Source organism: Oenanthe melanoleuca, chromosome 1 (genome assembly GCF_029582105.1).
Source record: "Oenanthe melanoleuca isolate GR-GAL-2019-014 chromosome 1, OMel1.0, whole genome shotgun sequence".
Taxonomy (NCBI): Eukaryota; Metazoa; Chordata; class Aves; order Passeriformes; family Muscicapidae; genus Oenanthe; species Oenanthe melanoleuca.
In genome coordinates this window covers 33,913,572-33,935,012 of record NC_079333.1, presented here as the reverse complement: position 1 = coordinate 33,935,012, position 21,441 = coordinate 33,913,572, and the positions used below count along the sequence as shown (strand labels likewise).

Below are 21,441 nucleotides of genomic sequence, written 5' to 3'. Positions count from 1 at the left end.
AGAAAACATTTGATAAGCTGGTAAGAAAAATCACTTAGGAATGCTCAGTGATAGAGCATTTCTTGCATGCAAATACCTTCCTTTACAATATTACCAGTTTGCCTCTAGCAAAAAGTTTAAACTACAGGATCAGCAAAAGAACAGATTAAAAGTGGCTTTCTGTTGTTGCTTTTTCTCTTGCCACAGCAAGCCTTACTCCTCTTTCTTTTATCCATCTACCTATCACCCTCAAAAAGCATGAAATAGTAACAAATTTAGTGTACATGGAAAGTGATATTGGAAGCCTCGAACATTTGAGCCATGTTCTATATTGTGCCATATCTCTGCCAAGCTTGGTATCTACTTTGCTCTCCGTGTGTGCTAGATATCTGAAATTAGGCTAATAGCTTCAAGTTTTTTCTAGTATTGCACAGCATGAAGTTTTTTTGGTATTTTGAATCACTATGACTTCCATCCTCTAAAAAAAAAAAAAAAAAAAAAAAAAAAAAATCATACAAATATCTGGAGTTAAAGTTGACTGAAGAGAAATGGATACTCATTTTTCCACTGGATCCTGAAGGATTTCTTTTTGTCTGTTTCAGCATTTTTGCACGCTCCTAGAACAATTATTTCAAGCTTTAAGGGCACAACTTACATGCAACCTTCACACTTGACTAGTTGGAATAAACAACGACACAGCCAAAATGAACCCAGATTTAGCTGGTTTATGCAATTGAAAAACAATTCAACTGTGAAACTGCTTGGACTACTTTAAAACAGCAAAAAACTCTGTTCAGCTGTGATACTTTATCACATACAGAAGCACAGCATCACCCAACAGAATGCAACTGATCAACTCCTTCCGTACTTGAGTAAGTAGTATCTCTTCCTCTGTGTATGAGGATCCATGTGCTTTATCAGATTTCATAAACAGCAGATGCACTGATGACCCAACATCAGCATAGGAATAAATAAGCCTTAGGATCCTCAGATTTCTCTGTAAACTTTGTCCAGATGCAGTTGCTGACAATTCCTCCAACTTCCATTTCCAGGACATCGACAATATCATATCTCTGTCTCTCTCCTTCTGGGCTCTTTCTGAAATTTCCTCAATATTAATTAATTATTAAATTAACCCAATCCTTTTGTGGCAAATCCGTCATTTTCTTTGTCACCTGCTCTCTGCTTTAATTAGAATAAACTCTACATTTTCTCATTTTTTTCCACTTGTTTTACCTCTAACACTGTCAAACACAACTCCCATTACGTCAGTCCAGCTCCATGTCTCTTGCCACAATAAATTTTCAGGTTTTACCTGAAGACTGTGCTTCTCTATTTCCTTCCTTCCTATCTTTCTTATCTTACTTTTCGAATTATAACTTTCACTCAGTAAAGTTTTCTCTCTGACTGGGACATACCCCTACACTTCTTCCTCCCATCACTCTCAAAAAACAGCCTCAACAGCATCACTCTGCCTTTTGCATCCAGCTGCTTCACCTTATGCTTAAGCTTTATATCATTCAATCCGTGACCCTCAAGAGCCTCTTATTAATATTAATATTTCCAATTCTGTAAGCAGCCCACCATACATCAGAAGTCTTAGCAGAGAATGAATAAAGACTTTGATGTAGTGATGCACAGTTTGAATTTCAAACATAGCATGCAGCTCAGCACATGTTAGGATAACCTCCTCCTCTTTGGTGTAGCATTTCAACGACAACATAGCAATTTTTCTAAAGTTTTGTTTCTCAAATAAGCTTTATATCAAAACAGTCCTAGTTCAGATTAGTCTCTTCCTATCCCGCATTTTGAAGGTAGCCTTTGTTTTGTTTTCAACACTAGAAAAGCCAAACCCTAGCCCAAAGACACAGTTTCTTCAATGTAAAAGCAACAACTCAACTGTTGGGCTGTTCACAACAAAGTGTGCCTCAACTATTGGGAAACATAAGAGCTACAGGTCGTCTTCATGGACAGTCATTAATGTCATCTACTGTTCCAGATAAAAATAACTGAAAGATTACATTTCACTTTCCACCTTTTGCTGGAATCTTGGGGTTCCTTTTGATCTCAAATTATCCATGAAGGATCATCTTATGTGTTCACACCAATGCATCTCTTATGATCCTAGAAATTTCATGACTTTAATACATGCAATCCAAAATAGAACTTGAAAGCTCCATGGCTCTGTGAGGTCCACAGCACTGATTACCACCATTCTGTTTAGACTATCACAGAAACTTTAGGTCTCAAATCCACATGTTCAGCAATGTTAGGACTTAGGTATACTACCTTAGTTCTAAAAACTTCAAATGACTTCCAGTGAGGAGCTAAGAAGTTGATTTTAGACTCTGGACATTAAAATTAAAGCTACAAATGCTTCAGTTTTATGCTTATTTCTGGTTCCTATCTCTAAAACAAATAGGCAAAAGAAAATTCTCTTATATAGCTTCAATTGAGCAGCAAGCTAGTCTGAAAAACACAATTTTATTCTATTTTTCCATAGACCATATATAGCCTTAACAACTTATTTTTAATCTGCCACCTTAACAAGGCAACAAGGAAATGCAGCAAGAGAGTTCAGGTTCACATAAATCTATAATCACTGATTTATTTAAAATGAACCAGGACACTTATTCACATGTTTCCATTCACAAGTTTCTAGTAGCTCCAGATTAAAAAAAAAACAATAAAAATGTCACATTTAAAACAAGAGTCCTTAGACTCCACTGCCTTTCATGTTCTACTGCAATTCACTCACTGAAATGAGAAACAGCAGCCACGCGTAAGATTTACACACCTTTCCCCTTTCCACTTAGTAAATTCATCTCTGAGGACAAATTGTCACATACTGCCAACTGGACAATAGGACTAAAATTTTATGATTTAAAAGCCCTAATCTGGCTATAAAAATTCACTGCTGCAACAGTCATGATAATCACTTTTAATAACTAACAGTAATTCCAGTTACCTCCTACCTACCTGGGCAAAGGCACACGAGAAGAATCACATAAAAAGCCTTAATTATTATTGCCCAGGCTGCAAAACCCAGTGTAGCAAAATGCGAAATAAAAAAAGGAATACATTTAGTTCCATTAACATCTTAACAGGTCCTGACACGAGTTTCACCGAATGAAAGAAATGCAGGCTAATTTCACAATCTATCTGCCATCACTACCAATTAAAATGTGACAACTTTCAAAATGGGACATGCTGTCATCTAAAGCTGACAGAAATAAAAGTTTTAAAGGCTTAGCAAATTTATAAGTGAATCTTATCAAAGCTTATAAAGTTGTGAGCCAAAGATAAGGAACACAAATAGGGAAACATTTACTGTGATTACAGAGCTTGCTAACAAGGTAAGTATGACATGATCATGGGCAGTTTACAAAGCAAACCCTGGCAGCTGTGGCTTCACCAAAGATCTGTGACTAAAACAAGCCATTATGCTGAAGAGAATACCCACACCAAATGGTATCCACAAAATGCAACTGCATGGCTTGACTTTTCCCTCACAACTCTGTCCAACACCAGGTGAATTTTGTGGTGTTTCAGCCTTAGAGCCATGAACTCAACAACAGCTTTCTCAGAATCTGGATACTCAGAGGTGCTGCTATTTAAGCACGCCTACTGCCCCCTTCTCTTGGAAAGTCCATTCCAAAGGAGTGACAGTATGTCCAACTAAATATCACTGTCCTTATAATCTCTCTTTCCTGAATGAGGAGTCTCTACACAGTTGCCCTTCTGAATTCAAGGAAAACTTTCAAGGTTAAGATTTCCTTGCAGGAGTCAAACCTTGCTCCCATGCATTACTAGGACTCTGAACGCATAATTAATTGAGTTGCAAAAGGAGAATTTGTCATCTTTTTTTAAATTAGGTAAAAAACTTCGTAAAGAAAAGGAATCCTAAAGGACAGATTATGAGCCATACAATTCAGGAAGCAATAAAAGTTACAATGGTACTTCGACAATAATGAAGTGAAAAGCAAAAATTAATTTATTCTCATGTGAAGTCTAAGTTTCCTTCACGAGTCTGTCTGTAAAGAAAGTCTATGAATACAGAACAATCCAAGAAACAATTTTTGCCTAAAAGAAATTGTTAAGCATCAGAGCTTGAGAGAGAACTATGTAATGAGTTTGGTAAATGCATAAAGGGACTTTCCAGGATATTTACCTGCTAACACATGTCAGGAGATCAAGCTACTTCGCATGTTCTGCCCCCACAAAATACCCAGAATTACAAGTCATCAACAATGACTGTACAAGGACAGAAAATAACTTATTATCACCTTAATCTGTACTAAGATACATTGCCTTTGTCTTACCCCTTTTAGTCTTTAATCTTATCATCACCATCAGAGTTCAACTCATGCACGACTCTATTGAGGCCCCAGCAAATTCTCTCAGCAGTTGGAGCACAATTCTTAAGTTGTATTATCTTTTGTATTTTCTGTGACTATTTAAGCAATTCAAACTGTACAAAAACTTGATGTAATTCCTTTGGCAAAGTAAAATCTTTCCTAAAGGAGTATGATCAAGCCTTTTATATTTGGAAAAAGTTAATGCACGAAGTATCATTTAGATAAAAATTATTTATTTGAAGGAGAGTAAAAGAAATATGACTCAAAATTTAAATTGATACAACCATGTGGTAAAAAGTTTGCATGCACAACAGATGACACAAGTTTGAGAAATTATTAATTACAGGACTGAAGTATATGGTGTTGGATTTCTCTTTTCCAAAATAATGATCATTTAAGTACCACATGAAATACAAAATTACCATCGTCTTGGGGCTGCAATACACAAAACTTTGAGCATAGTACAATGAACCACATTTCAACCTCTGCTTTACATCTACTTCTGAAAGACCTCTGATCACAATTTACTCTTAAGGGAGCTTTAGTTAACTAATAACTCATAATTCTCAAAGAAAAATCCTGCGACTATTAAAAAATGCAATAAATCTCAGCATCCATCAACTTTAAACAAGACATTTCCAATGGATCTTGCATGTTTTTATTCTTTATTGAAATAAACAACTACTTACTTGATTAGCCATGTAGATTGTGAGAAGACCTCTCCTATAAGCAGAAAAGATAAAATAAGTGGATGAATCAAATATTTTTTTCAGACTGAAGAAAAACACTTTAATCATTAAAAATATTTCATTAAAGAAGATAATTTTAAAAACAGATTATTGATGGAAGATGAATCAGTACCACCTTATAGAAAAGTAAGTGCAAACCCAAAAATAGCATCTTGATAGCACAGTATCCAAAGTAGTGAGGAATTACAGGAACCAAGTTATATATAGCAATTGGCTACTCCACGATTCCTGAAGCTGTCACAAGGGGCAAGGCACCTTGAATTACACACAGCACTTATCACAAAATAAGCCTACATATAAGCCAGTAACATAAGCACACAAACAATGACCTAATTAAATTGTGAATGTCTGTGTGTTAACTTGTTCTGTGATTGGTATTATGTAACTCGAGACCCTCCTACCTAGAGTATCAGAAAAAATTTTCTGCTGAGACTGATGCACAAATCTTGGCTCAAGCCAGTTGAAAGTCACAGTGCCAACAGTGCCCTGGAACAGCAGCCACCATCTTCTCTTCTAACCTTTATCCTATTTTTTTTCTTCTATTTTTTGATCTACCAATTAAAATTCCTCTCTCCTGCAAAGATTTCATTAGAAACTGTGGCCAAAGGCTGGAACACTCAGTTTCAGTATTTCTTACTGGACTGGTGTTCTTATCTTCTTGAGTTTACCATCAGCCTTGTTGTATTTGGGAATCTTCTCGCTGTCCCCACTGGTGTTACACAAAAAACCTGAAAACTTTCATGAAGGCACCACACGTTCAACTATTGAAGTTTCTCAATATGGAAGTGAGTTTGTCCTCATGTCATTTATGATTATTTTTATATTGCTACTACAGAAGGTAATATTTAACAGAAGGTCTAATCCAGGCTTGTATGCTCCATTTTGTCATGTCATTTTAAATTTCCAAGCATTCACACAGTGCTTAAGAGAGTCGTTAACAGAACATACCTTGCTATTAGTTCAGTCAAAGTGTACAAAACAAAAGCACAGATAGCAGGAAATAAAGAAATCCCCATCACACAGTTCCAAGCTTGATTAATCCAAAAAGTTTATTCAGTATTTTCTAACCCCTGTGTTTACATGTAAATAACTTTGTCAAGTTATGGATCCAGGACAAGGTTCTTCACAGCAGCCATCTAAGCAACAGGGATACATTCCACTTATAAGTTTTACTGCTTCCACATCACACTGAATATGTGGAAAGCAGTAATACAGCCTATTGACTTCAAAAAGTTGCTCTCTACTCATAGAGAAGATTCAAATTTGGCTTAAGTTCAAAACTTTAGGCAAATCAGTTTGTTTCATGGTTGCTTTTTAAAAAAAAAATACTACAAATCTGCTCTCTGCATACCTTCTTTACCCAGTACCACCCTGTGCCGGATACCAGAAACAAGATTCTAGCATGGAAACCTAAGGAACAAAAGCTTGAATCTAAAGATTTGGTGAGGATGATGCATACAAGAAAAAAAGAAGACAAAAGGTAGGGAATAGGGTCCATGAGTATTTAAGCAAAACAGCCCGTACAATTTGCAATAAAGCATCAAAATACTGTATGACATTTCCAAACAGGAAGAGGTAAAAATTCACCTGATGCAATAGATAAATTCAACTCTCAGTTTGTTCTGCAAACATTCACCTAGTCTTTCAGTCAACTGGCTAAAGTGATAAAACAATATTGATGCCCCAAACCCCGCTGAATAGCAAACTGCCAGCTAATGCAGTTCTGTGTACTGTAAATCTTATTTTAATTTGTTCTCAGGAAAAAGATACATGTTTCTTAGATTTTCTTTTTACCCTTGTAATAGAATTAAAAATTTATGATAAACATCTAAACACTCAGCCATTTGGAAATAAACCTACCCATAAGAGCTAACCTGGTAACTCAAACCACTTTGAGTAAGAACATCAAAAATATCCTGCAGTAACACACCCATGAGAAGACTCAATCAGCACCTTAGTGACAGATGTAGCTTTCAGAGTATACTCTGTGTATTCACAACTGAAGTATCTACAGTGGGCACAAAGCAGGATGGTCATTGTTATGTGCACGTAACTTATGTAGTAGATTCTCCCCTGCAGTCTCCCTATCATGCAAACAGGATTTTTTAGCCTCCCAGTGAAATCTATTTAGTCTTTTTTAAAACACTAACAAACTAAGAACTAAATGAGTTTTAGTTTCTATTGTAGTCCCTTTGGGGCTAAAATGCAATTCTCCAATCACAAAGAAAGGAAAAGGGGCTAGAGAAGAGGAAGGAAAGAAATCAGGAGCTGCAGTACAGCTGCAGCAAGACCACTGTGAGAAGTAGGTGGCTGGGAGGAGACAAAATGTGCAGACAATAAATTTGTGCAAGGAAGTAACTTCCGGAACTCAAAACACAGTAAGTTGTTAGACGACGTCATCTCCAATTGCCTGCACCAAGCCCATCTGTGAGGCCCAGGCTAACTCCAAGCAGAAAGGGTTTTCTTCCTCCAAATTAATTCTCTGACTGTTTTAAAAATAAATAACCCCATGTTTCCAGGGAAAAGGAAAAAAAAAAAGGAGGGGGAAGGGGAATTCTTCCTGGCCTTCTGCAAATGTGATCCAACAAGCCTAACCCAAACCTGAACTCTGCTGTTATAAAGCAGTTGGAAGTTCAGAAAATGTTGCACTATTTTGTAGCAATGACAGCTGACAGAAAACAGGACAGAAAGATGGAGGTAGGCCAAGTAAAAGGGTCACTGGTACAACCCAAGGACTGTATTAAAACTGCAGCTGGTAAATAGAGGGAGAATATAATTGGGAAATGGTATTAGGAGAGCAGGAAATTATTAAACAATAAAAATAATTAGTCAGCCATGTCTAACCACATGCTTTGGGGAGGTTTAAAGATACTAATAAACATCTTAGATTTCACTCCCAAAGTCCATGAACCAGTGCTGAATGCTAATCTTGGCAACACCAACATCAGCAGGTGGCTACAGCAGTGACAGTCCGGCAAGATCATTACAGGAAAGCCCAAGCAGACACACACAAATCCTACTGCCCGTTCCTCCTCCACGGTTTCTGTCTTAGGCCATTTTCTCCAAAGCCTGCTTTCATAAATATCTTCATTGTGGCTTCCCACTGACCCCCAAGCACCTCTTCAATTTCCAATCTTGCCCATACCCAGCTTTCTTTCTAATGACATCTGTGATCTTTAACTCAGGAAGGAAAAACATGAGATAGGGGTAACCTTAAATTCACATCAGACCAAGGTCCATCCTACCAGTTTCTTGCATTAAATTCAAGAGCCAAAAAAAAGCTTAGCTGAAAAAATGGTAACACGACAGGTCTCCTTCACCTAAAAAAGGAGGCTTGCATGAAAGTAATAATCTCTTAATTGCTCTTAAAATCTAGTCTCAAAGAGCAGGAGTGTTTAGTATACTTTCCATTTTGTTTCTCCTTTTTCTTCCTAATTCACACTTTAAAATGAATTTTCTAACATGCTTGTTAGAGAACTGAGAAGGCAAGGTCTCAGAGTTTAATTATCCAACACAAGTCACATTATCTACAGTTGAATAATTCCAATCTTGCAGATCTACATTTAATGTTTAAATTACAACAGACCATAGGCTTCTAGAAGATTATTGTTTTGCTCATTTATACTTTCCTCAAAGAAAAGTTTATCTCGCTAAAATTTGCTTTTTGGACAATTTTTAACATTCAGACCAAATTATAACAGCAATAGCTCTTAAACTATGGCCTATAAACCTCAGCAGAGAACCACATATTTTTGTTATTGCACTGCCCAGAGGAAAGAGTCTTAAATAACCGCTAAAAACCCCAAAAAGCTACAGGATAAAAATAACAAGGAAACCTGTGAGTGTACTGGGCTGTATTACCAGAAGCTTAGGTAGGAGGTCAAGGGAAATGATTAATCCCATTGACTTGGCACTCACTGCACCACAGAGTCCCGCACCTGGCTGCGGTCCCCAACACAAGCAGGCATTGATCAGCTGGCATGGAGGACCAGCAGAACGGCTGGGCAGACCCAAGGAAACACCATTTGCTCCAGCAAGACAGGAGAGCTCTGGAGCAGGGACTCAGAGGGGCTGCTGGACCTCTGTCCTCAGAGGTTTGCAAGGCTGACAAGACAAATCCCCAAGCAAGCTGGATTGAATTCAGTGCCAGCCCTGCTCCAAGAAGGTAGCTGCACTAGCTGATTTCCCAAGACTTCCCTGAACAATTCTATTATTCTACAGAAAAACGGTAGAAAGCAACTTCAAAATATCAATATTTTTTTCCACAGATTATAAAATCTTATAAAATAAATGACAGTGATAAACAATGGCTTCCTAAAGAATACAAAACACAAACTCTTCTTTAATGAATTAGCCATTTACTTAAAAATATCAAATTTGTCTCCTATCCTTTGTTTAACGAGAAGTATTTTTAAGTCTAAAAAATCACTGGGTGCTGCTCTTCAGACTTTGCATTGGCCTGTGAGGAAAGTATTTATATCTTCTTGTAAGTGCTGTAAAATCAGGAAAACTTATTTGATTGAGGCTAAAGTGCAATTCCCCTCACACTTGAGTAAAAAATCCTATTTGTGCCAATAGAAGCAGCAACTGTCCAAATCTGCATGCCAACATATTGTTTGTGGAACACTTTGCTGAAGAATGTTTTCTTGCTCAGCTTGATGGGCTATAAAATTCAAAAAATAACTATTTTCACAAGCAGTAGAACCTTTTGCTTCATATAATAGTAAATCATACAAAATACCAATCTTTAAATACAGCCAAGATTGCTTTTTCCTACAAAACTCATTGCCAGTTCTCTCTGGTTTTCCTTCAATGTATTTATGGTTTCCCTTAAATACAGAGATGTTGCTAAGCTACAAAAAAAAAAAAAAAAAAAAAAAAAACACCCAAAACACAACCGTGCCTGAAGGTGGGATGAATCCTTAGAAAGTACTTACGCTCATGGAAATTTTACCATAAATTAATTAACACAACCACAGAAGCCCGCAAAGCATAAAGCAAACACCTTCTCTTTCTCTAAACAGCAACAGGAGAGTGGTAGGACCTGTCAGTTTTAAGCTCTATCTTTCCCAATATTAATTCTTCCTTCAGAGTATTTCTTTCATACACTTTGCCTTGCCCTGCAAGTGTCTTTTGTATCCAATAGCAGAACTCCAGTTCCTAGAATTTACTCATCAAAAGCTGTTTTTGGTGATATGAAGTTTAAAGAATTGCTTTCTCTATTGCCTTGTTTCAGTTTAACCACAAACCTTTCCAAGCAGGCATTCTGAAATCTAAACATTCACTTCAATTAATTAAACCTACTTGAACTATTATAACTGCTCTTTTTAACCAGTATTGTGGTTTTTATGATCACTTGTTTTTTTGGTCTTACTCAAAACTAAAAGGGAAGTAAGTTAGAAAGTCAGAAATAACAGGAAATAACTACAGCAAGATGAATACCACTGTGTACAGAATTAACAAATTGACTGAGCAGACACCTCCTTCAGAGAGAGCTGTAAGAGGGAGCCCCTAAATTCACCCCCCAGGGCAAGGGGCACACCAGGACAGGTACATCCCCGTGACAGCTCCTGTAACCCAGCACACAGCAGCACAGGGGGATAGAAGGAGCCTGAAGATGGATACAGCAGCACGTTAAAAATCTTAATGCATGCAATTAAGAGAACAGGTTCTCTGATTAAACATCTAATTGATGGGTTATGCTTCTCCACATATATAATAAACAGCTAGTAAGGCAAACACCCACAAAATAAAAATATCCAACTCATTGCTAAGACAAGAGCAGTTTTAGCTTTCATATAAAGCTTTCTAACCTCATGCCCAGTCCAAAACTTCAAATTCCTGATATCTGCTTTTCCAAAAATTCTTAGTATTGTCAAACCAACAGGACTTGACCCAAGTAGAAGAAGGTAGTAGAGTCAAACTCACCTTTCCTTGTGACCTACACAACAAAATCTGAACTATAAATGACTCTTTTAACCATTTTCCCCATAAATTCATTATATTAGCTTCCTACAAAATCAAGTCTGAATTTTAGATGAATGTCACTGTTCATTGAATCTGCTGCATTATGTTATAAAAAAAGGTAAAGAGCAAAAAACCTTTGCTATACTGACTTGTAACAGCAAAACAGTGATTTTTAGTAATAAATATTTTCATATATATGTATATAGCAGATATAAATACATATATTATAATTACATATATATTTTTAGTCAATAGGAAAACTTGAGAACATTTGTCATCTTTGAATTTAAAAGAAAAAAAGAAAAAAAAAATAAATACTCAAAAAGATTTAACTCTAGCTTTAATTTCTGAACATAAACTAAGAAGCTAACATAATAGTTTGTAATGGCTCCCCAGACAGGACTCACAGTCTGCAAAAACAGGAAGAATTCCTCCCGTCAGCTTCAATCCCTCCCCCGCTACTGTAAAACACCACTTTATAACCTGCAGAATTAAATCGAACACACAAATCACAGGTTTCTCTGAAATGAAAGAAGTTAAAATGAAGAGGTAAGAGGCAGGGTTTTCTCTGCTTTAAAGCAGCTTGACACCACAAGCGAACCCAGCATAGATGTGGAGTTGTGACTGCATCCCTGTAATAACACAAGCACTACAGATTATGTTTAGGGTATCGTTAATCTCTCACACCCACCAATTTCCTACTGACAGCTGGAGGTCAGCAGCAAAGTCCTGGTGCAAAAGTTCACTTAAAATCAGCAGGAACAGACAAGCTTTCAAAGTAATGCTGAAAATCATGAAAACAGACCTAAGCAGTGAGTTTTCAAAAAAGAAGATACTAACTTTTTAGCTTAGTAAAGACCTGGAAGCAAGTCTTTTGCACAAAAATAATGTTCAGAATGTCATCTCAGAAATATACAGTTTAAGGACTCATGACCCACTGTTTTTTTAAAGGAATTTCCTATTTCAATATTTTGGGTTGTTTGAAATGGACACTTGCAAGCTGAAGAAATTGAAATTGCTCAAAACTGCAAATCAGTAATTCTTCTTGGAGCACTCTACATGTCAAGCAAAATGGTTTTTTGCAAATACTCAGAATTTGTTGTTCTTAAAAGGAAATAAAATAAACTCAGCATATTCTATGATTTGAACACACGCCAAAGAAAGGGTATGAGAAAACTGGAAAGGGAGAGAAGCCAAAAATAAAATATATCTACAGTAATACATTCCAGTTAAATTAGTACCAATAACTCTTACAGAGTTTCCAGATAGTGCAACATAAGATAACATCTATAGCTCAACTTTTCTAAACTCCTATATGCTCTATTTTATACAGATTTTCTTTCACCATACCCTCCCCTCTTCCTTCTCTCCCAGTTTCACTATGGTATCTCCAGAGCAAAAACAAATGCTGACCTACAGAGGGCAAAAAACCTCTTAATTAAAGTGTGATTTAACCTCACAAGATTCTGTGAAGAGATAAAAAGATTCCAAAAACCTTATTAGTATTACAGAATGACTGACTGTGAGATAACAGAAGAAAAACAAATTAATCAAACCTCAGGAAAAGAAATGAAGGATTTTAGGATTTTTTAAATTATTCACATTCTTCTTACAAAAGGTCTATCTAGTGTTAAGTAAGGCCCCAAATAACAATTTCTTTGGACTGTTCATAGTAATACCGAGCTGTTTTTAATCAGTTCAGTCAATCATAAAGAAAACAGTCATTTCTTTCTGGGCATGGGCTGCTTGGCCATTCTCTCTGGAAGGTATGAGCATAGGGCACAAAAGCAAATATTTTTGAACAAAACTGCTTTGGAGACTCTCAGCAGCAGCAGGTCACTGTTTAATGTATTCTGTTGGCAATCACTACTACTCCACAGCAAAATAGGACACTATGGACGGAACGGTTAATAAAAATTAGGAAGAGCAGGACAGGGCATGGAAAAAAAATCAGAGTTGAAAATACGTCCAGTATTCACTGGCCTTGGACATACAGTCAGTGTATTTTGGGAGTGAGAAGGCAGGAAGGAGAAAAAAATTTATCATATAAGGTCACTCCTTCAGTTGACAACTTGGGACTGTCCCAATACCAGCTGAAATTTATCCAGTACTTGACCTATTCTTCTCGACCTCTATCCACTAGCCCTTCTCAAGTTAAGAGCCCTTCAACCACACCCTACCTGCATATCCCAAACCCAGCTCACAGCAGCTCAGCAAGAAGCAGCTCCAGAGGCTTCTAAAGAATGGCTGGCCTTCCCTTTCCAATTCATACTCTGTGCCCAGTTTGAGACAGCCCATTCCACAACACAAGTTTTTTGATAAACTACTCAAATCATCACTTATTTCATCTATTTCAAAAGACTTAAGCAGCCTGATAGCTTTTCTAGTCTGTCACACTAATAGCTATTGTAGTATTTCCAAGTTTAGAACTAATTTTCTCTTAGATCTATAATGTTTTTAATGTATTAATCCAATCACATATATTTGTGATTGCATTACAATGTTTACAAAACATCTGAAGTAATTTGTAAAACAAAAAAAAAAAAAAAAAAACAAAAAGCTAATTTGACAAACTCAAACAAGGAACTATTGCAGCTTTTCATATGGTATGACTAACTTCTAAATGCCCTTGTATTCAGCAACAGCAGACTAGAACTTCCAAGGGAAGTAGTGTATGGAGATGGACTTGTCAACATACAGTGACATTTGCTTTTTTTCCTCCCCTTTAGACTCTCTAATGACAGCCTATTAAGTCATTTTAAAAACAGGTTTTAAATCCAGTTAGGAACTATTAATTTAATCACTCAGAAGACAGATGAATGCTATTAAGAGTGTGCCTACATCCGTAATGGGGGTCCCAAAAGGGGTACCAAGGAACAGCAGTGTCAGAAATCAATGTGAACATTCTCTAGAAAGGCAGGCAAACCACACTAAGAGTTTGACTGAGTGTCATTTCAACACATCCCTATTGACTGAAAAGCCAGTTTCTGGCAGGACATCAGTACTGGATGATGAACTGTGCCAGATACTACAGACAGACATTAATGAGACATTTCACCTACCAAAGACAGAAATAAGCTATTGCCAAGTCCAGTTTGAACCTATTATTTTCTGGCATGAAGCTCAAGCATCCCAACTGCCAACAGTTGATATTAGAACACTTTTGCTAGTTCCTCAGTCCGTTGCTCACAAGGAATGAGTAACAGACATTGAAGAGCTTAAGAGGAAAAACATATCACTGAAGCAGCAAGATGGAGCCCATATAAATTCCTTCACGTAGACCAAATTATGCTGTACTACCAGACAGCCCATATTGTTTCAGTCTTTCACTAAGGCTGAAGCAGTCTGCATTGTGATAACAGGTACTGGCCCAAATTCTTAAGACCTGTTCACTGCTTGCCTTTAATACCATGGACACTGTTCCTGCTTCTTAGACAGACTGCCTTTAGGAGAAGATTTTAATGGCATACACTTTATCAAAAAAAACTTCAATCTAGAGTGGAGGTCATCAGATTACAAGAAAGACTGCAACACACAGCGTTTTATTTCCTCACCAAAGGAAATAAAAGCATGCCATTTTCTGTCCCCAGATGTGGAGGGGAGAGGGCAGGAAGGGGAAGTAAGATGTTTGACCAAAGAATACTGCTATAATCTTTGCCACAGAAAAGCTTTAGGTGATTAAATATAGCAAATCATTACCATTCTAAGTCTCTACCTTCACACTTTTCCTGCTGCAGGAGCTAACAACGACCTTAGATCCTTTGGAACAATGAGGCTCCAGAAAAGTCACTTCTTTTACAGAAGGTTTATAGGTGTGGCTTGCATGGAAACAAATACTTAAGCTGCTCTCATCTACAGTATCTAAAAACAATATTCTACAAGCAGACCTGAGGAACACAGCACTGAAAAGTTCTCTCCAAGATTTCCAGCTATTGCACTAGAGGCATGCTAGGCATAGATGTTATCTTGCCAGGTAAATGTCAGCACTCAAGCCAGCTCACCTAAGCAGCATCTGAAGTTTATTCTATACTAGCAGAGTATTTATTATTCCCCCTCTGGGAGCTACATGTTACACACAAGCATTCAGACACAGAAGATGTATTAAGTGTTTGCTTAAGCCAAGAAGTCCAAATGAGTGTGTCCTGGATGCTAGTGCTGAGCAGACAGGACAGAGTAATTAATCCACTGTTTGTGCCATGAATCCAAGTGAGACTCACAGAACAATCCAATGTTCAGCAGTAGTCTGAATTTTAACATTTTATCTGTCAGCATTTCAACAGGACCGTAAGTTTTACAAATTTTGGTGGGTTTCTTTATGGTTAATAATGAAAAACAGAATACAAAATTATACTACTATGCAGATGACTAAATCATTTTTACTTAAGTTTTCAGCCTACGAAGTGAGTATTTCAGAAACAGATTTGCCAAAAGTGGACCATGAAATAATTTTTAAAAATTAAACTTTAACTATAAACAAATCTCAGCTACTCTTGGAGCCACACAGGAAGAGAGGAAGGTATCTGCACAATCACCTGGGATCTATCAGAGCTTGCTGCTTGACCTTAGCACTGCCCTTTGTTCACCCATGGCCCCACGTGCACTGATCGAGTAGGCCAGAGTTTAATGGGTGCTGCCCAAGATGTCCCCACATTCATGAAGCAGCCACATGGCTGGTGCTGAGCCTAAGCTGGTAAATCCTTCTGAAACTCAAAAACCTGGATACCACTGAGCAATTGCAACCAAATAGTCCTGCATGATCCATCTCAGCCCTTGACTCTAACAACACAAGGAGAAAATAAACCCAGTCTCTACAGACTCATCCAGATGCTGCAACACATTCTGCAGCATCTCCAGAATCACAGGTATATATTTCACATGAGGTCTTCCAGCATTCTTCTGGATGTGTTATCTTCTTCTGCCTGTGTTATCCTAGAAAATGGATTGTCAACTATAAAGCTGTAGCTGCTCTCCTGCTCTTCATCTTATGCAAGAGTTCAGTTACCACACAAGAAAGCTGAACCAAATTTTTCCAGCATTCAAATGCTGCAGCCTGAATGTTAAACTTGGCTGTTGAATACTTATGCAGAAACAGTTGAGTTTTTCAGAATCCTGAATAGTTTATAACCTGGACTGACTGACTACACACGTATGGAACTGTAGTCACTGATTCCCAATAAACCTTGCTCTGTCCACAAGTACAGAATTTGCCTTGCCAAACTTTTTCCATCTCAGATGGACGAAATCTAGTTTAAGACAGTTATCTAGACAGTAACGAGACACAGAATGGTGAATTATACAACTGATGGGAAAGAAATGACTGGTATGAAATAGAAACACACATTTCAGATAGCCAGGAAAGTCCAAGGGATGAGTGCAAACACTTCTTTTATCCAGAAGTACAAGGATTATAACTGTATCTTAAGTGCATACACAGAATCATAAGGAGCAAAAGGCAGGAATGGAGGATAGACTTACTATAGGAATAATTAAGAACACCATATGAGAGAGAAGATCTTTCTCACACAGTAAACCAAGTGGTTGCCACAGTTCATATAAATGAAGCAAATTTTACTCTGCAGCTACTTGAACAAATGTAACAGACAGTTTATACCTTGCCAGTAACACAGCATCTTTCTATGACCCACAGAGGACATTCTTCTCCTTCACACAAGAAAGCCTCACAATATGGCTACAGTTTAAACAACAAAATCAACAAAGTTATGATTGCCAAGGATATAGCTTAGAGAGAGCATCAGTTCTTCTAGTGTAAAATACTAGCCTATTTCAGATTTTTCCATTAAAAATACTCCCAAGAGCTGCCTATCCTGAGCTACCTGCCATTCACAACATTGCCACCATCACAGCATCTTCCAGATGGACTCCTGCACTCCCAACCTTGAACAATCATTTTCCTCTTTCTGGTAACAGTTAAGGCAATTTGGTTTTGTGGAAGGTGTCCCTGTCCATGGCAGGGGTGTTGGAACTAGATGAGCTTTTAGGATCTTTCCAATCCAAAACATTTTATGAGATGGTTCTCTAACTACAGCACAGTAGCAGGCCTCAAAGCATGCAGAAAAACATGCTCAAATGTTTATGCACTGTTACTATAAAAACATAAATCCTCAAACACTGGCTCTCAAACAAGGCAGTTGCTGAACTACAATGGAATATAACATATTTTGCTTGAGAACAGAAAGCTTTCCCTAACTTCTACAGCCTGGCTCCATATTTCACAGCAATAATCACTCTAGAGGAGTACAATTCCAAAAAATTTGTTTTCCTGCTAGCGCTCCTTACCAGATTACACCACAAAATACTCATGTCAGTGATCCAAACTCCAGAGTTTTTCACTACAATGCAAAGAGTATGTAAAAAATCACCCCTCAACATAGCTTGCTTTCTCAGTTTCTTACCTGTAGCCAGTACAACTAAAGCTTGCAAACACACTTGCTCTGGTAGAAGTTTGTTCACTTGTTTTGATTACTGACCCCACCAAAATGATGATTTATCTGTTTCCCTAAAATATGTCCCTAAAAAACTGAATAACTATAAAATATTTTTGAGAAAGGAGATTGTCACCTCAGGTCTAAATATACTATATTACTGCAAAGAAATACATATCAACAAATTTGCACGTGAATGTTACAGAGTTACAAAATTCATGTATTTCTTCACAGTGTTATTGTGCTGCCATATTCCTCCTTGATAATATGTTTAGACTACTGGCATTTATGGCAAGCAAATAATCCTAACAGCCCTGAATGTTTCATCAGAACAAACATACAGTGTAAAAATTCCACATTGCTCTTACTCAAATGTTTCTGTCACTTTTCCAAGCAATGTACACTTTTGTTTCCAAGAACACCAAATATATGTGTGTCTATATATAGATGTCCTCTATAACACACAGTTGCACTGCTTTGCTCTTTAAATGCACATGCTTTAAATATTTTTCTAAGAGTCCAGTACACTGATTGTTTTTATGAAAAGCACCCAAAGTTTTCAACTAAAAACATATTACAAATAGTTGCCCAGAGCAAGATTTTACAACCAAATTATAGAAGCCCTAAATCTCAAGTTTTATAATACCATCAGTGACAGAGTCGTAACTGCAGCGACGAGACAGGCGCCGCTATAATGTTAACAGCCAGTATGTAAACATCAATGCAGCCTAAGGGGGGAGCAGGGGCAACCCCTGAAGTGTCCCTGCACAAATGCCACAGAAATTTTAGGTGGCTGTAGTTAAACTTTCTCTGGCTTAATTAGTTACAAAAGGAAGGGAAAAAAAAAACAAACAACGAAACAGCCAGGCAGCAAGATAATTAATTTAATTAAAACTGGAATTGGGTCTCCTCTTAAAGCTTTATAATCCTTGAAATTCATTAATACATGATTTCTTGAACAAGAGTCCAATGAAATGAAGTTTGCCATTCAGCTACTAGCAAAAGACAACTTACATGGTTTTGAAATATTAGCACATTTACAAAACACTTAACAGAACACAATTTTTTTCCTAGAAAGTAATCACAGAGGTCTTAAATATAGGCTCTCCACCAAGCTATGGGACTTCCTTGTCTTAGAAGTCAGTAAGGTAAAACTGATCTAATCAGACTTCCAATAACAGGCTGACTTCAGCCAAGTCTCAAATCACATTTCAACAGCTTGATTCACAATAATTTAACAAGTATATTCAGCTACTTCCTTGCTTTCTAACAGTTTCAGTACTTCCAGAACAAGTACTTCCATGTCTTTTGGTCCAAGCCACATTACTATATCCAAGCCTCCTTACTATATGTTCAATTCTTGGTGATAACATTTAATAGATGTTGAAAGAAATGACTGGACACTGTAACTTGGAATTACAAAGAGAAGCCAGAAGAGATATGCAAAATATTATTTTTTCCAAAATTATAAATAAAATTGCTTTTATCACCAGTTGAAAACAACACCTGTAGGAGCCAACAAGGATCATATGGTTAAACAACTCCATGCAAAGGTTGATAAAAAGAATGCAATGATTTCCTAAGGAAAATCAATGAAATTAATGGAACTGAGTCATCTCTATTTTTGAAAAGACATTAACACAGCTTTTAATGTTTAGCACTACAAAACTGAATTCTTCGACAAAATAGTTGCACGTTTTTCCTCAACAAAGATGCAAAACAGGTGAAACTGCAAAGAACATTATATTCTTTTAAGTATAATCATGCAACTGCACCTATTAGAAGCTTGCTTATTTATTATTATATAGCCATAGCTATTATGACAATATAAACATAAAGAATGACTAAAATACTGACAATTAAAACAAATTAGAGCCATTAAAAATGTTTCCTCCTAACCCTAACAGGCAACCCACAAAGTTTGAGAGGAAAAGGGAAAAATTTTTTAGCTTCTCCTTCTGGAGTAAGGGACAAAAAGCATAGAATATGTGCTTGCAATGTGCAGATTCATAATCCCCATGTTTATGTATCCACATCCAATTCTTTGTCTAAGAAATAATTTTTATCGAAACATTACTTAATCATAATAATATGACAGTTCTCTTGCAATAATGTCACAGAACATGTATGTATACATATACAAAAAAGTTAAGAAGTGTTTTTATTCCTTGGCCCTTTCCACAGATGCTGATAAACTGGTTTTCATAGACAGGACAGCTATATTTTATGGTCACAAAATAGAACACACATGGACATATTAATGTGCCATTTTTATCTTTATAGACCTGTAGGAGCATAATGTAGTGCAGAGCATTTCCTGAGTCTGTTGGAAGTGTCACCTCTCCTTCTCATTGCCAGTGTCCTGCAAATCTGTAATTACATATTACACAGATAGAAAGTACAATCAAACTAATTCTGTAACACATTAGAAAACACGTTCCTCCTCAGGATTATAATGCACCATTATAGTGGTGCACAGTGGTTTGGCTAGCAAGCTATCAATCTCTTTTTCTTCCATATGCATTACACACTACAAGGCTGGCACACATGAACAGCAACACTTGGAAGAAAATCTGATTTATAAGCCTGCTGTTCCCAAGTTCAGGACTGACAGGGACACTGTGCAAGCAAATGCCAACGAGGTACTTAAAATAGGGTATCCACTTGGGAAGAGATTAAGTGATTAAGTTCAATGTTGCTGCCAGCTGCTAGTAGCAATTTGAAGGACTAGAGATAAGTTTATAAACTCAAATCAGGAGTTTTTCCCGCTTCCCTGATTTTTCACTACAATTTGTTCTATGCTGCTCGGTGGATAACTGAAAATGGCCCTGTGTCTCTATGTGAAATGTCAGTTTCCTAACGGACTCTGAGTCTATTAAAATTTGATTTTGCCTGTAACAGAAGCTAACAAGCAAACAGATGTGAAATCAGAAAGTCATATTTCACTGTCAGCAGCAGCATTTTGCACATTATACACAGTTGCCATCTGAGAACATACCAAACAACTTCGTATTTAAAAAAACCTTAAACTTTCAAACACATTTTGACATCCTTTAGCAATTTTTTTTTCATTAAGAACAATGACCCCACATTTTCACACTGTAATGCCAACAATTCCTTCTTTCCTTTAACTGATCCAACATAATGTGAATTTTTAAGCAAAATATCTTAGGTCAAGCACAATGGATTCTAACAGAAAGAGGGATAACCCTACAGGAATTAGTATTCCAGCATCACTCATTGCATACCTGCTGTACCGATCTACTTTTGTCATTTCCACACAACTCTAATTCAAATTCCATTTCTTTCAAATTTCAGATGCTAAATAGACCTTGTTAACATGTCAGAGCTTTCATATATTGCCTCAAACAAGTCTAGAAATATAAATTTTTTTTGCCTACTCTTTTTGTTATTCTGTACCAAGCATTGCTTTGCAACTTTCTCATTGTTTTGCTGTCATACAAAAACCTTGTACAGGTTTGGGCTTACAAGCAGTTTCAACTCTCCACTCACAAATATTCTGAAAGTGACAAGGTCACAGATTGACAACCAGCCTGATTTCTTCCTCTAAAAAGAAGGAAGTTCTCTAGAAATACTAGAAGTCTGGTATAGAAAAGCCTCATATCAAAACAAGTCTTTAGGAAAAGTTAAGCCAGTGTTATCACTGATCCAGAGGAGAAAATGCATTTGCTCTCATCCCAAATGACACCCTGACGCCAAAAGCAGTGCTAGAGTCTAAGTAACTAGACAAAGTTCTACTAAAATGTATCCAATCTCTTGGAAAGTAATTACAGTAAGAAAATCAGTCATCTAGAGAGGACATAAAGATAACAAACTTATTTGGTAACTTGATTACAATTATTTTCTCTATAGTTACATTAAAGAAAGTGATTTAAAGAAGTGCTCCCATACTTCCAGAAGCTCTTACACATCCTAAATCTTCAA

At 36.9% G+C, this 21,441-nt stretch overlaps 1 protein-coding gene across 1 annotated transcript in view; it reads right to left on the bottom strand.

Annotated features, from left to right (window-relative positions):
- TMEM135 (transmembrane protein 135) overlaps positions 1–21,441 on the bottom strand; it is a 153,146-nt gene that overhangs the window by 114,964 nt on the left and 16,741 nt on the right. The window contains exon 4 of the mRNA XM_056489387.1: positions 5,027–5,060. Coding sequence (XP_056345362.1) covers positions 5,027–5,060 — 34 coding nt within the window. The remainder of the gene's footprint in view (positions 1–5,026; positions 5,061–21,441) is intronic.